Source organism: Solanum stenotomum, chromosome 2, assembly GCF_019186545.1.
Source record: "Solanum stenotomum isolate F172 chromosome 2, ASM1918654v1, whole genome shotgun sequence".
NCBI lineage: Eukaryota > Viridiplantae > Streptophyta > Magnoliopsida > Solanales > Solanaceae > Solanum > Solanum stenotomum.
Window position 1 is genome coordinate 18,880,170 of NC_064283.1, and position 17,555 is coordinate 18,897,724.

General features: G+C 38.2%; 1 protein-coding gene across 1 annotated transcript; it reads left to right on the plus strand.

Annotated features, from left to right (window-relative positions):
* The first annotated feature begins 13,130 nt into the window (after positions 1–13,130).
* Positions 13,131–13,433, plus strand: LOC125855784 (uncharacterized mitochondrial protein AtMg00810-like). The gene has a single exon (XM_049535487.1). It carries the CDS (start codon positions 13,131–13,133, stop codon positions 13,431–13,433), a length of 303 nt encoding a protein of 100 aa, XP_049391444.1.
* Positions 13,434–17,555: the final 4,122 nt, after the last annotated feature.

Sequence of the window (17,555 nt, forward strand, 5' to 3'; positions counted from 1 at the left end):
GAAGTAGTATCTTCAAGTTCTAAGTTTTGAGTATTGACTTTCTAATCCCCTTTAAGATTATATTTCTAATCATGAGAATATTACATGTTACCCATGAAGTCCTTGAATTGAATTTTTCATGCTCATAATTCCGCATGAACCATATAAGTCGAACAGTCTTGAGAAAAGAAGTATCTTCAAGTCCTTGAGTAGAGTAGTTCATGATCATAATTCGGCATGAACTCTCTGAGTTGAGCATTCTTGAAATGAGTAGTATCATTGAAATTCTTGAGTTCCAAGTATTGAATTTTATCTATGGTTATTGAAAACCTTGCATTGAGTCGTTCACTACCATAATTTGGCATGAACCATATTTTAAGAAGTCTTTTACAAACGGTTTAACTTTGTTTTAAGACTTAAAGTTCAAGTTGAGTAAAGAGTACAAAGTAAATAATGAAGTTCATTTTTTCAAAGAAGTATATGGGGACTATGTATTCCCAATGAGTTTAAAATGTTTTCACATTTGAACAAGAAGGAAAACACTGATTTTCAAGAAGAGCTTTTAAGCTAAGTTTTGAGTAATTATCTCAAACCAAGAAAGAAGTTTTGTTTTAAAAACATATGAGCTAAGTATATTTTTGGGAGTAGTATTGAACACCGATATGGGGATGCGAGTTCATAATAACTCAATTCTCCATAAACCATGTAGCCATCATGGGTAGTAAAGGATCATACTTTTTAGATGATTTCTTAAGTGCTTTTTAACATAGACTAGTGGATTCCTTTTATGATGCAGATACAGGTATTCAGGGTCATCAACAAGAGCTTCGTTGATACCACATGGAGTTCGAGTTAGCTATGGTGAGCCTCCTTGCTTACGGAGGATTTCATTTACTTTTTAGTTATATCAGTTGTTAGGGGGTCGTGGGGCTTGTCCCGACTTCTATCTTTTTTGTTTAGAGGCTTCATAGATAGACAATAGAGTTTCAGAAGTGTGTTCATTTATTTTATTAAATGTTTTAAACACTTAAGTTGCCCATTTTGGGGTGAGTTGAATATATTATATTATTTAGAGTTTTCTTTTGAGTTAAAGCTTGTATTTAAGTTTTTCATGAATTTTATTCTATTTTAAGCTTTGTATGCTTAAGTTAGTCTTCCGCTTGTAGTCAGCCAGGATGAAGGTTCGCTTGGAGACCAGCAATGGTTCTCGAGTGCCGGCCACGTCTAGGGTGTAGGCTCAAGTCGTGACATCACAAAAATTAATACAGTGATTGAACTGCTCCACTTCATCATTAGTTACTTGAAGCTCTCTTAGCTTTTTGCCTTCATTGGTAATAATATTATAATCCTCGTACTAACCAAGGTGGATGCATAGTTTCAACTAGATTTTCCAGCGACTCCCATAAACTTAATCTCTCGATCCTTCTGCACTTTATATATACTAATGTAACCATAACCTTTATACCTTGAGAGTGGTTCCTAATAAGTCCACGATTTGGACTCATTTAGGGCTTTATTTAGATAGATATGGTGTCCTCAAATGCTTATTTTATGCTAATAACCGACTTACTACGTCGAATGGACCTTCGCTGTATATTTTTGGCGACTATAAATACATTTTTGAATATTTAGTTTAGTATCAATTTTCATAATATAGAATATTTCAGTTTTGGAATTAGAACTCTGAGTTTTGTGAGAAACTTTTCCTTAGCTTTGAAGAATTGAAGTTTTCCATTTTTGAGAAATTGGAAGTGGGTCTTTGAGATTCTTCAACTTGGACCTTTGTAAAGACGAAATTAATCTTACCCAGTTGATGGAAACATAATTTTGTAACGATTTTTATCTTTTTATGATTTCTAGCTAAAACTCCAATTTTTGGGGTGTCATTATGTGATTATGGATTGATTTAGCTTATGTGTATTGCTAATTGATAGTTTAAATGTTGTTAAAAAGTGATTTCAATCAGTAATTGTGGTTTAATTTAAAGGGTTGTAGTTGCAAATACAACTCTAACTTCGTGTTTTTGGCTTGCTCGAAAGAGAAGTTTTAAAACCAAGATTACTGAATTGATGGTCTGTGGGTATTGGGTTGTCATGGGTTCATCTCGAGAGAGTGAATTCTAAACCCTTTTCCACACATTCAGCTCGAGAAAGTGAATGGACTAAAGCGTAGGTTGTTCTTAATTGTTGTTTGTTGGTGTTCGAGAGAAACCAATTTGATTCGGGGTAAATTATTGGAGAGAAAGTTTATCCCCTTTAAAGTTTAGCTTATTCACTGATTTACAACTATTTACTATCAGTTGCAATTACCTATTTTTCTACCTTAGCCTATAATCCAATCACATCCCAAGAACCCATCTCATTACTTGTTAATTCGTGTTATTTGTAGTTATTGTAGTGGATCATTATAATAAAAAACCCCATATTATTTGACACTTGTATCAACCCCTAATTTGAAATATGTTTTTATTCATAAATATCTATTCCTATGATTGACTTGAACATATTCGTACTTCGCTCCTGATTCTCAATCACATACCACTCCCTATGGGATTTGATCCCAACTCATTTAGTTGGGTTATATTACTGACTAACGATCGTTGGCACTTAGTATTGGATGAAGTGTCCTGATACGTGAAATCAGTTCCCCATCCTCAATGTAATTTATTGTTCCTCGTCCACCACTACTTCAAACTCTATTGACTCATCCATAAATGTACATATCTTTCCATTTGTATTTTCCACTGCATGGCGCATTCCTAATCGAATTTTATACTTGTCTAATCTTTGAACATCTAGAAATGGTTCCATCAACCCAATAAAACTAAATTATTTTCCCCTCCGTAAAGTGATTAGTCTAGTAAATGCCTTTTGGGTATTCACTGATCTTATATTTCATACGAGAGCATTCAATGAGAATTGTTGGATTCTGAGCTCGTACATCTTGTTTGCCCGGTGGTTATCTGGAGATGTCTTTCCCATGGCCCTTTCTTCTTCTGTTTACCCATGTTAATTTTCATCTTATCTATCTGTTTTGGGGAAATATTCCCTTCAATTGCTACCTTTCTAATGGTATCATCCTGATCCAAGTTTTCCTCCCCAATATTACATATTTCCACCTAATTATCCACTTGTATGGCCAATGGTCTCACCATATTGCTTTCGTCCTCTACTACTATTGTAACATCTCGCAATTTGAAATAGCTAGGAAGCAGCTAAGAACTGGAAATAGTCATTTTAGGAAATAATGAAAATCTGGAAATTTGTCTAAAGTTAGGAAAAAATGAGTTTTGGCCAACTTCAAACGGTCATAACTTCTAGTTCAGGATGAGTTAGCGGTACTTCCAGATATGGTAGGAAATATCTTGGAATGATCTTTACAACACTGCTGAGTTTGCGCAGTTCTGAGTTCGTATGAGTGAGTTATGCCCTTTGGAAGTTAGGTTGTTGGAATTAGGAAAGTCCAAATCCGGATTTTTGAAGGGTAGTTTGGTCTTGTCCTTACCCAACTTAATTAATTCATTTTAGAAGTTTAATTGGGGTAAAGTCATATTTCAGTCAGTTTTAGAAAGGTGAATTTCACGCTAGGGCTTGGTGAAAAGAGAAAAGAGGAGAAAGGAGAAAAACGTTTAAGATTCGTCGAGATTAGCTTGTGGATTTTGTCGGGGGTGATTCCTACAAGGTATGTGAGATCACATAGCATTGGGTCAGTTCACCCACGCGTCAATCATTATTCAATTTCAGCGAAGTTATTAGATTTAAAAGTAAATCCTTAAGTTCTTGATAATTTTTCGTTTGAATTCTTGTGGGTTGTGTTGATTGGAGTTTCTTGAGATTTATTCACATTTTTAGGTTTGATTCCGAGTAGAATCTGATGTACTTTGAACATATAATCGATTATAAGTGTTTGGGGAAAGAACCCATGGAGTTTAGAGGGTTTAGAGATGGAAATCGAAGAAGAAATTTCGTAGGTCGAAATTTGGCATTGCCTCCGCGTCGCGGAGCCATTCCTCAGATTTGGAAAACATCATTTCGCATCGCGAAGCGGCCACAGAGCATTTTGCCTCAAAAATCATTTTTGAAACTAAAATTTAAATGCCCCTCCGCGTCACGGACCCACCCTCAAATATTGATTTTTTGGTCTTTTCTCATGTTTAGCCATCTAAAATCATTCCTAAACATAATGAGATCTTTCCAATCACAAATCAAAATCCTTGAATTCATAATTCAATTCAAGGACCAGTTAAGAGTCAAGTCAAGAGAAGTTCTTAGAGTTTTCCAAAAGTCTTTTCCAAATGTTTTAACTTTGTTTTAAGACTTAAAGTTCAAGTTGAGTAAAAAGTAAAGGGTAAAGTTTGAAGTCCATTTCTTCAAAGGTATATGGGGACTATGTATTCCCAAAGGGTTTATGTTTTCACATTTAAATAAGAAAGGAAACCTCGATTTCCAAAGGGCCTTCGGGCAAGTTTTCAGAAAAGTGTAATCGCTTTTTAAATGAAGCAAGCTGGGGAACTTTGATTTTCAAGATGGCCTTTGAGCTAAGTTTTTGAGCACTAATCTCAAATCACAGAAAAAGTATGTTTTTAAACATAAAGAGCTAGTATCATATTTTGGGAGTAGTATTGAGCATCGATATGGTGGAGCATTCAGAGAACCCACAGCCCCCATAAACCATGTAGCCATCATGGGTAGAAAAGGATCATAATTTTTACATGAACCCTTAGTGCTTTTTAGCATACACTAGTGGATCCACGTAGTAGTTCAGGTCCTATACCTTTGGCAAGGTATAAGATGCCTTGGCAATGTGAGGTAAAACGATGTATCATCACTATAGTTATTAAGTGATGGTTGAGCCAGGTAAGTTCTTCAGTTTTCCTTTCAGTTTCTTTTCAAGCTTAAGTTGTGTTTAACATTCCAACTCGCATACCCGTACATTCAATGTACTGATGCCAGTTGGTCTGCATCTTATTATGATGCAGACACAGGTAACTAGGATCGGCATCCAGCGCATCGTTGATCCAGTGAGCACTCGAGAGTCAGTTGGTGAGCCTTCTTGCATTCCGGATGACTCTTTTTTATTTCTTTTAGTTATTTATTAGTTCATTAGGATGTTGTGGGGTTTGTCCCAACATCCATCTCAGTTGTTTAGAGACTTCATAGACAGACAGTCAGTTAGTTAAATTCATTTGTCACTACGTTATTATTGGCTTATGTTTTTGAGACTTGAGGTTGCCATTTTGGCCAAGTTGAATGTTGACTTTTGAGCATTCTAAGTTATGATATTATTCAAGTGGGTATAGTGCTTTTGATCATTATAAATATGCATATAATCTTCCACTGAGTAAGTAAGCCAGGCCAAGGGGTTCGCTTGGGGCCAGCAATGGTTCTCGAGTGCCAGCCACGTCTAGGGTGTAGGCTCGGGGAGTGACAACTATTATTGAACCACTATTCTTTTCTTAGTCTTCCTCCATTCCATCCATTATGTTTTGCCTTTGACTCTCTCCCTTATGTTTTGATTGTTGATCATTTTGCTTCTCTTCATTTTCTATTTAATTGTGTGAACATGTGCTCATACAAGTCTTTTCTGCTCCATTTCTACTTTTCTCTTCCTCTGGATTTTGTTGAAACTTTTGGTTAATCCATTCTTTAGTACTTAGCATATGCTCCTTGCCATTATCCTGTTGGTCTTCATCTACCTTCTCTTCTTCTACTTCATTCAGGGACTCAAAAGTATTGTATTTCGACTTTATTCATTTCTTAATCATTCATTTCCCCTATCACATGTCAATATCTATTGTTTGTACTTATTCTTTCTCGTTAATCATTGATAATTTGGATAATTGTTTCCCAATACTTTTCCACTTGATAAAACCTTCTTCAGATTTGCTGCTGATCTAGTGACTTGTTTATTCGCCTCTTTGTCTTCTTTCTCCCCCTTTTCCTCCCTTGCATGAAGTTCTGGATGAATATTCCAACAACTATCCTAATTATGTCCCTGTAGGCTACAATCCTTACAGTATTTAGGCATGTAATCATACTGAATCTTGATCCACTTTTATTTTACTTCCCATGTATTATCATCTTCATCGTTGATCTTTACTTTTTGGGGTAATTAGGCTACTAACTCCACTTCTACCTTCACTTTTGCACAACTAGGTTTGATTCTTATGGGTCATATCTACCATTAAGGGTATCCCCATAACTGAGGCAATTGAAAATATTGCTTCTTTTGCTAAAACAATCAGTGGTAGATCAGACATCGATATCCATGCTACTCCAATTGTGGTTTCCACAATTAGTTCAAACCATGGATCCCACTTCAAAGTTTGCATCTGCCAATACATCTCCTTAGCCTTGACATAGTACAAAGTGGTTGATTGCAATTGAACATAATCTTCCAGTAACGATAATCTTATCAAGATATGTCTCGAGTCCAGCACTCCAGTTACACATTCACATTTGATTCCACACTGCTTTGGGATTGCCTTTCGTAACCCTCTTATCTCCAATTTCCCATACGAAAACTTTCTGATTATAACATATTGCAGATTTTCTTGTTTGATAAGACTTCGTACTTTCGATGACTTCCATGTAATGTTTAGTTCTCCTAGAATCATCACTACAGGCTTAGGGGAGATTTTCATGCAACTGGGATTAAGAATTTTAGGTTTAATCAAAGCTGCATAGCTCAATATAGGTCGATCTGATTGACTTGCTTTTGTGGTATGTTCAGGTATTAATGGAGTTCCAGTGGTGTATTCCCACCGGAGGGGATAGCCATCTCGGTCATTGGCTGCCACCAAAGATTGGTTTTTTAGGGTTTCTAGGTTAAGAGCCGCCTCCAAAAAAATTCTACCTAGTTAGGTAGATAGGTTGTTACCAATAGACACTCAATGAAATCCTTATATTTGTGGTATATTACACCAGCATTATATAATAGGGATAATACATAAATATATCGTTTAACTTGACTTTAGCTGACATATGTATCCTCCAACTTTAAGTGTGCACAAGTAGACACTTAAACTTGTACGAAATTGAACAAGTAGACACATACGTTCTACTTGGCATAATGCATGTAGACCGTCACATAGGATACAAAATATCCACGTAGAATGCCACCAGTGGGGGATATAGGATTTTACGGCTATGGTGCTCACTATATTTTTAACATAAAAAGAATGCCACTAGAGGAAATTGAACTTGGGCATTAAAGCAATATATGACCTTGAGCACCCATTTAGTACCACCACACCAACTAAGCCATATGTTTATTGGGTGGTTGCCTTTTATTTTATACGATACTGCTTGAATTTCGAAATAAGTATATATAGTACGATACGAGCACCTGGAGAGCCCCATGTGGGTCCGCCCCTGGATGCCACATAGAACAAATGGGTATATTTGTTCAATTTTACACAGGTTTAAGTATTTACTTATGCACACTCAAAGTTGGAGGATACAGATGTCACAAAAAATAAAGTTAAATGACATACTTATGTATTATGCACGCCTATATATAATATAAGAAGTGGCAATTCAACTTCTTTACCCTGTATGTTAGTTGTAGATTTGATGATTTGACAAATCCAGAAACCTAGGGACCTAATCCCCGGCGCAAATACACACAACTGCCAGGCTGAAAAAAAGTACAATTAGTTGGTGCACAGTCTCCAACTGTGACAGAAGTGGCAGAAGCCTCAGCCAATGGCATGGCCTCAAAGGTTGTGACTATTCTTCATAAAGATTATGTCCAATAGTCATAACTTTAATTTTTGCAACTTGAAAAACTCTCAAGAACTCTTGCAAAGGCTAACAAAAGTGAAGAATCATCCTCCAGAATAATAGGGACCTGATAGAGCTGCAAGCTTAGTTGTCTTAGGATTATTTCTTCTGCACATACATTGTAAATCTATTCCTAAATCTATAAAGGATTCAGATATTGTGTTTTGGTGGAAAAGTCTAAATCGGTTAAGGGTAATTGATTTAGTGGGAATCATCATTTTGTTGCTTAGTCAAAGTCCAAGTCATCTAGAATGGGTGGTTTAGTGGGCAACCTGTGTGTTGCTTAGTTGAATCCTAAGTTATCTAGTGGTGATAGCTTAGTGTGCAGTGTGGCATCTGCTTAGGCTCTTCAAGTAATAGAGTTATTACTTGGTTGTGAGATTAATAGATTTTTTTCACTTTGGTTGTAACTAGGTTTCACTTTTGCTTAAGGAAGATTAGTGGTAACAGTTGAAAATCTTGTGAAAGGTCGTGGTTTTACTCCCTTGAGTAAGGAGGATTCCACGTAAACTGCTTGTGTTATGTTCTTGTTATTAGTTACTCTTTGTTATTGTTCTTATTGAGTCAAGGGACCTGGTCCATTGACTGAGAGTGGACGCACACATTCTATCAATTGGTATCAGAGCAGGTACTCTCTAGTTGGTTAACACCAAGAGAGATTTTTTTTATAAAAGAATAGTTGCTCCACTGAACCTTGAAGAAGGACAATCTTCAACAAGACCTCCTCGTTTCAATGGTCAGTTTTACAGTTGGTGGAAAAAAAGGATGCACGANTGGTTAACACCAAGAGAGATTTTTTTTATAAAAGAATAGCTACTCCACTGAACCTTGAAGAAGGACAATCTTCAACAAGACCTCCTCGTTTCAATGGTCAGTTTTACAGTTGGTGGAAAAAAAGGATGCACGACTATCTTATGGCTGAGGACAACGAGTTATGGGACATAGTACTTGATGGACCTTTCATTCCAACCGTGGAAGCGAAAAATGGTGAAATCACAAAAGTTGTTCCAAAGACACGCCAATAGTACAACGAGGCAGACATAAAGAAGATCAAGAAAAGCTACAAAGCTAAGAAGCTGTTAGTGTGTGGTATAGGTACTGAAGAGTACAACCGCATCTTTGCTTGTGAGTCGGCAAAGGAAATCTGGGATAGTCTGAGAACATCTCATGAAGGGACAGAGTAGGTGAAGGAGTCTAAGGTGGATATGCTGACTACCCAATACGAGAACTTCACAATAAAGGAGGATGAAAGCATTCACGACATGCATAAAAGGTTTTCATCTATAACCAACGAGCTACGAAGCTTGGGATAACCCATTAGCTCTAATAAGCAGGTCAGAAAGATTCTTCGAATTCTTCCCAAGTCATGGGCAAGTAAAGTAGATGCAATAACCGAAGCAAAGCACTTGAAGGTTCTGACGATGGATGCTCTCATTGGAAATCTCAAAACTCATGAAATGAACAAAAATCAGGACACCTCAAAGAAGGAAGCTAAGAAAGACAAGTCTCTAGTTCTCAAAATCAAGTCTGGAGATGACTCTAGTGTAGAGGATGACATGGCTTATCTCACTAAGAGATTTCAAAAAATTGTGAGAAGACATGGAGGGTTCAAGAGAAGAGGGAATCTCCCTCGTACTGCAACTACCAATGATCTTTGTCATAACTGTGAAAAGGTGGGGCACTTCATACGAGATTTCTCGATACTCAAAGCTGAAAACAAAGAGTATCAAAGACCTGGAGGTGAAAAAGATAAGAAAAAGGACCTGGTACCTGAGAAAAATGTAAGAAAAGTTTTAGCTGACTACGTTGTGAAGAAGGCTCTTGCTGTCTGGGGAGATTCTTCAACTGAGTCAGAAGAATCAGAATATCCTGATGATGCATCTATGTTGGTTGTTAGGATGATGCCAACATATTTGATGGCATGTTTGCTCTCATGGAGATATCAGATGACGAAGACGACGAAGAAAAGGTAACTCTCTTTCATCTTAAACAAAACTTGAATGCTTACTCTATTAAAAAGCTGAGAAACCTAGTTGGTGTCTTGATTGACTCTGTCATAGAGTTAACCACTGAAAAGCTCTATGAACAACAATCTGGATAGTCTAAGTGAAGAAAGAACAGTGTTGACTGTGCACACGTCAGTTATTAAGGAACAAGTAATGGCTCTAGAATCTGAAAACTTAGAACTCAAGGAACAATTAAGTCTAATGATTGAGAAATCTAGAAAAAGAAAAGGGGAGGCTACTAACTTGCAAGCAGAGCTAGAAGCTAGTTTGAATACGGTTGAAACCAGACTTGCCCTAGCCTTGGAAAGAAATGATCAGATGGAAAGGGACCTGGTCCGTCTTAAAGAAGAACGTCAAACTTCTCTAAAATGGACCAGTTCCACCAATCTACTTTCCAAAATCACCAGTCAAAGCAATTATAACAGAAAGGGATTAGGTAGCCTGAACATCACCCCTCCTTAGGTAGCCGGACAAATTATTATGTCTTCATTGTGGTCGAAATGGCCATTTGAAATGGGACTGTCTTACCTGGAAGGCCTCTCAAGAAAAGTTTTCCGTCTATTCTAGACAGAAGACAACTCCAAGAAGGGGAGATGGTCCTATTCTTAAATCCTTGAACAAGAAAAAAAAAAAACAAACCTGCCTCACTAGGCAAGAAACACTCTAATTACACCCTTATCAGCTTATTGGGAACTCAGATTGAAGTGGGTTCCCAAATCTAATAAATGATATGTGTTGCAGGGGGTGAAGGAAGTAGCAGCCAGTGCTAGTTCATGGACAGTGGATGCCCTAAGCACATGACCGGGAGCACCAAAAACTTCATTTCACTCAAGGCACTTCAAGGTGGAGGTGTCTTATTTAGCGATGGAAAGAAGGGATACATCCTTGGAGTTGGAAGAGTTGGAAAGTCACTTGAAGATTCCATTGAAAATGTTTACTATGTTAGTGGGTTAAAATACAGTCTTCTCAGCGTCTCCCAGATTTGTGACAAGGGAAACAAAGTCAAGTTTTCTTCAGACAAATGCATTGTCACCAGCCTAACTACCAAGAAGGTGATCCTGATGGCCAGAAGACGGAAAAACATGTATTTGGCAAATCTGGAAACAACTCATAGAGACGATTTGGCATGCTTCAGTGCTCAAAGTGAAAGGTGTTCTAGGAGCTGAGAAGTTATGATTAATACCACTTTCTGCACAAAAGGTATCAAGCTTCGCATTTACAAACTCGGTTCCATGGTCGGACCTGATTCCTGCAATCAAGCAATTGAGTTAGGTTTGGATCATCTTGAAAAATATCAACATCACATCAGCTGTCTCAGATTTTGACTTGAGAAACATAGTCCACGTGACTCTTTAATAGTCATCCACAATCACCAGGATATACTTCTTTCCGTTTCGACTTTGGATTTTTACAAGCCCGCACAGATCCATGTGTAGCAACTCAAGAGCCCTTGAAGAGCTTACTTGCTTCTGTGGTTTGATTGAGGATCTGGTTTGTTTCCCTTTGACACATGCATCACACATTTTGACGTCACTGAACTTCAATTTTGGTAAACCACGTACCAGGTCCCTAGATACAAGCTTGATCAATAGAGATGAGCTCACATGACCTAGCCTCCTATGTAACAAAATGGTGTGGTGGAAAGGAAGAACAGAACTCTAGTAAATATTGCCAAAACAATGCTCATCGAGTCTAATTTTCCTCAAAACTTTTGGGCTGAAGCTGTCAACACGGCATGTTATGTGACTAATAGATGCTTGATCAGATCTCTCCTGAACAAAACTCCGTATGAACTTCTCAACAACAAGAAACCCAAGCTCAGTTATCTAAAGGCCTTTGGGTGCAAATGCTTTGTGCTAAACAACGTCAATGATGATCTGGGAAAGTTTGATCCCAGAAGTGATGAAGATGTCTTTGTGGGATACTCATCTTTAATCAAAGCTTATAGAGTCTTCAACAAAAAAACACTTTTATTGAGGAAAGTGTTCATATGATTTTCGATGAAAGTGGTGATCTGAACAACCTAGAGATGAAGGACAATGATGATCTTATTGAACTTCTCAAAGTCCAGAATATTGAAGGTAACAGGCCTGAAGCTAAAGAAAATCTAGAGTCTGATGGTGCTCATCCTAGTTTAGCTGAGAAGATGAAAAAGGATAACCAGTCTACTATGGGACCTGGTCCGTCTCATTATGCAAGTCAAGAGGAAACTTATCCTCTTGAGAATGACAATTCTGAAGATCAAAAAGAACAGACGGTTCAACCCCAACCCTTGGCCTCTAAACCAGGGTGGAAGCACAATTCATCTCATCCCCTTGAGAATTTCATTTCCCCTCTGAATTCTGGAATGCAAACCAGGTCAAAAACAAGAAATCTGGTTGCATTTTCAGCCTTTGTCTCTACCATTGAGCCCAAAAATGTGAAAGAAGCCTTGAAAGATGTTGGTTGGGTCAATTCAATGCAAAATGAACTTCATCAGTTTGAGCNTGGTCCGTCTCATGATGCAAGTCAAGAGGAAACTTATCCTCTTGAGAATGACAATTCTGAAGATCAAGAAGAACAGACGGTTCAACCCCAACCCTTGGCCTCTAAACCAGGGTGGAAGCACAGTTCATCTCATCCCCTTGAGAATTTCATTTCCCCTCTGAATTTTGGAATGCAAACCAGGTCAAAAACAAGAAATCTGGTTGCATTTTCAGCCTTTGTCTCTACCATTGAGCCCAAAAATGTGAAAGAAGCCTTGAAAGATGTTGGTTGGGTCAATTCAATGCAAAATGAACTTCATCAGTTTGAGCGAAGCAATGTATGGTACATGGTCCCAAGACCTGCTGAGAGCACCATCATAGGGACCAGGTGGGTATTCAGAAATAAGCTTGATAAAAATGGGATTATCACTAGGAACAAGTCCAGACTGGTTGTTCAAGGCTATAATCATGAGGAGGGAATAGACTATGACGAGACATTTGCCCTTGTTGCTCGAATGGAAGCTATCAGAATCCTCATAGCATTTGCAACCTTCGTGGGTTTCAAGCTCTTCCAGATGGATGTGAAAAGTTCTTTCTTGAATGGAGATTTGAAAGAAGAAGTATATGTAAAATAGCCACCTAGATTTGAGGATACTGACTTCCCAAATCATGTATTCAAACTCAACAAGGCCTTGTATGGACTAAAACAAGCACCTAGAGCCTGGTCTAAAAGGTTGTCCAAATTCCTGTTGAAGAATGGTTTCAATAGGGGCAAGATAGACAACACCTTGTTTTTAATTAAAAGGGAACAAGAATTTCTGATCATTCAAGTGCATGTGGATGACATCATTTTCGGTGCCACCTCTGAATGTATGTGTGAAGAATTTGTGACTCTAATGGGGAATGAATTAGAGATGAGTATGATGGGGGAGCTGAATTTTTTCTTAGGCCTACATATCAAGCAAACCTCAAGTGGGACTTCAATTTGTCAAGAGAAGTACACATCAGAGATGTTGAAGAAGTTTCACATGGTGGACTCGAAGCCTATTGATACACCCATGGGTATAAACTCTAAAATGGGAACAAATGAGGCTGATCCACTAGTGAATCAAACCATGTACAGAGGGATTATTGGTTCTCTAGTATATCTAACAGCTAGTAGACCTGACATTGTCTTCAGTGTAGGAATGTGTGCATGATTCCAAGCATGTCCCAGGGAATCACATTTGAAGGCAGCCAAGTGGATTCTGAGGTATCTAAAGAAGATAGGGGACCTGGTCCTGTTCTATCCGGCAGGTGACTCCTTTTAACTAGTAGGGTATGCAGATGCTGACTTTGCAGGATATCAGGTTGACAGGAAGAGCACGTCTGGGATGGCTCATTTTCTTGGATCCTCGCTTATCTCTTGGGGATCTAAGAAGCAAAATTCAATAGCTCTCTCTACTGCGGAAGCTGAATATGTTACGGCTACATCTTGTTATTCACAACTCTTATGGATCAAGCAACAACTAGAGGATTTTGGAGTTCATATTCACACCATTCCTCTCATGTGTGACAATACCAGTGCAGTCAACATGAAGAATCCAGTTCAGCACAAAAGAACAAATCACATTAATGTCAGACATCACTTCTTGAGAGATAATGTTGAAAAAAGGAACATCATCATGCAGTATTGCAGCGCGGAAGATCAAATTGCAAATATCTTCACCAAGGCTCTCAGCAAGGATCAATTTGAGAGTAACAGGTTGAAGTTGGGAATGATGAATATACACTGACTTAATCCCATCCAAAGGCATCCCATTCTTGTTTTGGCTATGATATGGAGGGAAGGTATCCTCATTACTCGTAATGTATTGTTTAAGTGAGATCAACCATGTACCTACTGTAGGTATACACTCATGAAAATCACTGGAGCGAAGAATGGTCAGAACCATTCAGGAATCAAATTTCATTTGCAGTTGAAGACCTGGTCCCTCTCAAGGTTAGCACTCTCTATCGGCCCTTTTGACCGTTGTCCCATCACTTTAAGTCCAAGCAACACATCTACTCAGGGACATGACACATCGTTTCAAGTTCTTTTTATAAAACCTTTCTTCACTTCATCTCTCCACATTTCAAATCTCTTTCTTTCTAAAGCCTTTCAAAACCCTTATTTCTCCTTTTCTCTCACTTTTTCTCTAAAAAAAATGTCTCAATCCCCATCCTCCCCAAAGAAAATGCTAGACTCACTAAATGAAAGAGACCCAATGGCATTTTACACATCTTTCGATGCTCCGTCTCCTTCCAAAATGTCGACCATCTCTCCGGTCAACATTGGTGAAACCAGTCCTCTTAATACCCAGTCTCCCTTAGACCTCAATAACGAACCTGGTCCCTGTTCTGCCATGCTGTCCGACCTCTTATTTTAGGAAGACCTTCCTGAGAATAAATCGTCTAAGTCAAATATTCTTGCAGCCAGTGAGAGCCTAGTCGTCAAGAGTCTAACGCAGATGAGAGGAGGGTTACTAAGTGAAGAAGGAGAACTATTTTTGGATGATCTGCTTGGGGATTCTCAACCGGTGTTTGACCAAACTCCTGAGTTTGGTGTCTATCCGTCGTCCGATTCCAATGACACTAACGAGGATAATAGCCCCTTTCGATGGATTGTTCAAAAGAAAATGGTCCCTATCTCCACAAAAGGAAAAGAGAAGGTTACTAAGGAGACACCTAAAAGAAGGCCTTTTACTAGATCTGATTCAAAGAAACTGATGGATGATGTTATGAAATCTAGTGCAACAACGACTGCAGAAAGGCGCAAGGAAAGGAAATCGGGTAATATACTCTTTGAGATACTTGATACTGATGTAGTGGATGTCTCCATTAACGATTTTGAGAACGAAGGTGTAGGGGAAGATTATGAAGAAAAAAGGGAAAAACAAGTAAAGGAGACTAGTAAGGGAAAAGAGTCAGGGAAAGGGAAAGGGAAAGTCTAAAACATTTGTGGCAAAAAGGGTTGTGTCCAAAAAGGGGAAGAACAAGAGGAATAGAGAATCCTCTCATGTCATCAAACCAGCATCTGGAATGGGACCTAGTCCTATGGGAAATGAGGATGATCACGGAAAAATCAAACAGTCAATTGTCAACAATCTACGTCTTCAGAAGGTTCTAGGAGGTCGAGTGTTTGACCCGAACATCATCACCAAGCATAGGATGAATTCTCTATATGATCTTGTGGAAATCCAGTCGTGGACTCACTTGTTCATGACTAAATCACCTGTTTTACATGAGGAAGAGGTACGAGAGTTTTAGTATAACATTGAATTTGAAGATGATGGTAGTATAAACACCAGGGTAGGGGACACAAATTTGCATCTGACTGATGATCTGCTAGAGCAAATACTGGAGGTACCAAGAGAAGGGACCAGGTCCGTCATTGGAAAAACTTGCACTGCAGAATTTGTTAAAGAATACTCTAAAATCCCTAACACCCGACGTGCTGGGATTCAAAAGAAACTCATGAAAGGAGGGTACCAGCAGCTGTTTGAATTTGTCAACAAGGTACTTCTTTCTCGAACAGAAAAACGAATTGTCACTTCTGCATTTGATCTATTCATCATGGAGTCACTTTGCAAGTTTGATCTCATAGATCTTCCAGACCTCATGCTAGAGCACATGTACAAGACTATGGTTGAACACAAAGGGAAACATGGCATGAGATATGGCTACTTTTTGACCAAGGTGTTTGAAACAACCCCAAAAATGCCCGAAAATGTGCTTCAGAAACACCTATAATTGTAATTTCCATATATCTCAAAATTCGTGCATAATTGCGGAAATTTGACTTCATATTCTTATTCAGGGTGTCAAATTGAGTGGAAAATTGGGTCTAACCCGAATTTTAGAGCAACCGTATCAAAATTCGAAAATCACAAAAAAATGCGATTTGGAGGGTCAACTTTAAAGAGGCATATCTCTTAGCACACAAGGAACTGGAAGGGCCACTACCTATTAAATTAAAGCCCTTCGAGTTAGCTTTCCAATGCAATTGGTTTCACCTCATTCCGAATACGTGGGTCCTTATAAGGTGATGAGGAGAATTGGCAAGGTAGCTTTTGAGTTGGAATTGCCTAGCGAAATGGATTTGGTTCATCCGGTATTTCATGTGTCTATATTGAGGAAGTGTATGGGTGATCCCAATTCCATTGTGTCTCTTGATGTTGTGGGTGTTGTTGAAGATAATTTAACCTATGAAGAGGTTCCGGTCCAGATTTTAGATAGACACGTAAAGAGGTTGAGAAACAAATATGTGGCTTCCGTTAAAGTCCTTTGGAGAAATCAACAAGTTGAAAGTGCTACTTGGGAGGCCGAAGCGGACATGCAAAGGCGATATCCTTATCTTTTCCACTTCACTCAAGCCTAAGGTATTGATCAAAGCCCTTTATAAACTCTTAGGTCTTAAGTTCAGCCCCCATGTCATTGCATNTATTCAGGGGGTCAAATTGAGTGGGAAATGGGTCTAACCCGAATTTTAGAGCAAATGTATCAAAATTCAAAAATCGCAAAAAAATGCGATTTTGAGGGTCAACTTTAAAGAGGCATATCTCTTAGCAAACAAGGAACTGGAAGGGCCACTAACTATTAAATTAAAGCCCTTCGAGTTAGCTTTCCAATGCAATTGGTTTCACCTCATTCCGAGTTAGGATGAAGGAGTTATGACCATTTTCGTAAAACTTGTCCGGGCAAAATTGCAAATTCCAGTGAGCTTTTTTTTTTAGCGGGTTGGGGACGTTTTTTTATAAATGTCCCATACTTAGTCATTTGTTTAAACTTCAAAACACTCTCTAATACCTCTCCAAAATTCCACTAAGATCTTCAACCAAATTCAAACATCTCAAGTTCTAATTCCGGATTTAAGACTCAATCTCAAGCTTCAATTATCCATCCCAATTTTCATCAAGGATTCTCCAAAGTTGAGGTATGTGGGTTTGATTGTGGAAACCTTCCTTTCCACAAGTCCAACAATTTATTCTCTATTTTTACTTCAAGTTTATGGGTCCTTATGGTTATTATGAACTCTTGAAGTATGGAATTACTACTACACACCCTATTATGGTATATTTTGCATATTATCATGAAATGGAATTTTTATGTGATGTTTATGGTTTTCATGCTTTCATGATCAAATAATGAAGGTTGATTTATATATATGTATGTTGTTGGTGGACTGATTTATATGGATTTTGGAATTGGTTGGACTTAGTACTCTTGAAATACATGATTTACTTTACATGAACAATAGCCCACCATGTGTTTGATAAAATGCCCACTTATAGAATTCTTAG

Coding starts and splice junctions, on each gene's coding strand:
- LOC125855784 (XM_049535487.1), top strand. CDS start 13,131: ATGGGGAATGAATTAGAGATGAGTATGATGGGGGAGCTGAATTTTTTC.